General features: G+C 41.2%; 1 protein-coding gene across 1 annotated transcript in view; it reads right to left on the reverse strand.

Annotated features, from left to right (window-relative positions):
- Positions 1 to 1,188, reverse strand: part of LOC106872221 (alpha-protein kinase 1) — a 21,298-nt gene that overhangs the window by 8,770 nt on the left and 11,340 nt on the right. The window contains exon 6 of the mRNA XM_014919133.2: positions 226 to 299. Coding sequence (XP_014774619.1) covers positions 226 to 299 — 74 coding nt within the window. The remainder of the gene's footprint in view (positions 1 to 225; positions 300 to 1,188) is intronic.

Consider the following 1,188-nt stretch of genomic DNA (forward strand, 5'->3'; position numbering starts at 1 on the left):
TTGTGGGCAATAAAGAAATAACAAAGCATTTTGCTCTAACAATTTTACTAAATGACCACTCTAGATTGGTACTTGGTTTTATTGGCAGTGGAACACTGAAAAGCCATGTTAACCTTCATAGAATTTGAACTCAAGATTAAACTGGGCCTAACCAACAACAATGAAACATAGATCATTACAATTTAGAGTAAAAAAAAATCCTTTCTCATCTAATCTTCTACTTACCATTCTCGGAAGCTGTTAACATTTCTTGCTTGTGTTTAGTCTCCTGTCTGAATTTTTTCAGTGAGTCTTCATCTCTGAAACCCACAACAGACTATTGATGATTAGATAGAACTACTATTACTACTACTACTACTACTACTACTACTACTACTACTACTACCACTACTACTACTACTACCACCACCAACAACAACCACCACCACCACCATCACTGCTGCCACCATCACCACCACTACTACTATGTTATATATCCTCTTTACTGCTAAAAACAATTGTTTTACAGCTAAATGTTCTTCCTACAACTAAAGACAAGCCAACCATGAAATAGTTCTTTCTTTTTTTTTCATTTTTCTTTTTTAGTTAAGGTAGCAAAAGTAGCACAGGTGGCCTTTGCAAATCATCTGAAACTGGTGGTATAAATGGCTTTGATTACCAAACCAGTAGTGCATTGAGCTCTTGAACAAAGCACTTCATTTCACATTGCTCCAGTTTACTCAGCTGTAAACAGGTAACCCTGCAACAGATTGCCATTCTGCTCAGGGTCAGTATAGGCCTGCCTGCTTAGCCAGCAGGATGGCATCATTCAAAAGCTGAAACAGTATGAGGAGCACATTGTGACCAGTGGTGTATAACAACATCTAACAGTCTGGTCAATGTTGGCACTCCGTCGCTTATGATGTCGAGGGTTCCAGTTGATCCGATCAACGGAACAGCCTGCTCGTGAAATTAACGTGCAAGTGGCTGAGCACTCCACAGACACATGTACCCTTAACGTAGTTCTCGGGGATATTCAGCGTGACACAGTGTGACAAGGCTGACCCCTTGAATTACAGGCACAACAGAAACAGGAAGTAAGAGAAAGTTGGGGTGAAAGAGTACAGCAGGGTTCGCCACCATCCCCTGCCGGAGCCTCGTGGAGCTTTTAGGTGTTTTCGCTCAATAAACACTCACAACGCCCGGTCT

Source organism: Octopus bimaculoides, chromosome 22 (genome assembly GCF_001194135.2).
Source record: "Octopus bimaculoides isolate UCB-OBI-ISO-001 chromosome 22, ASM119413v2, whole genome shotgun sequence".
Lineage (NCBI taxonomy): Eukaryota > Metazoa > Mollusca > Cephalopoda > Octopoda > Octopodidae > Octopus > Octopus bimaculoides.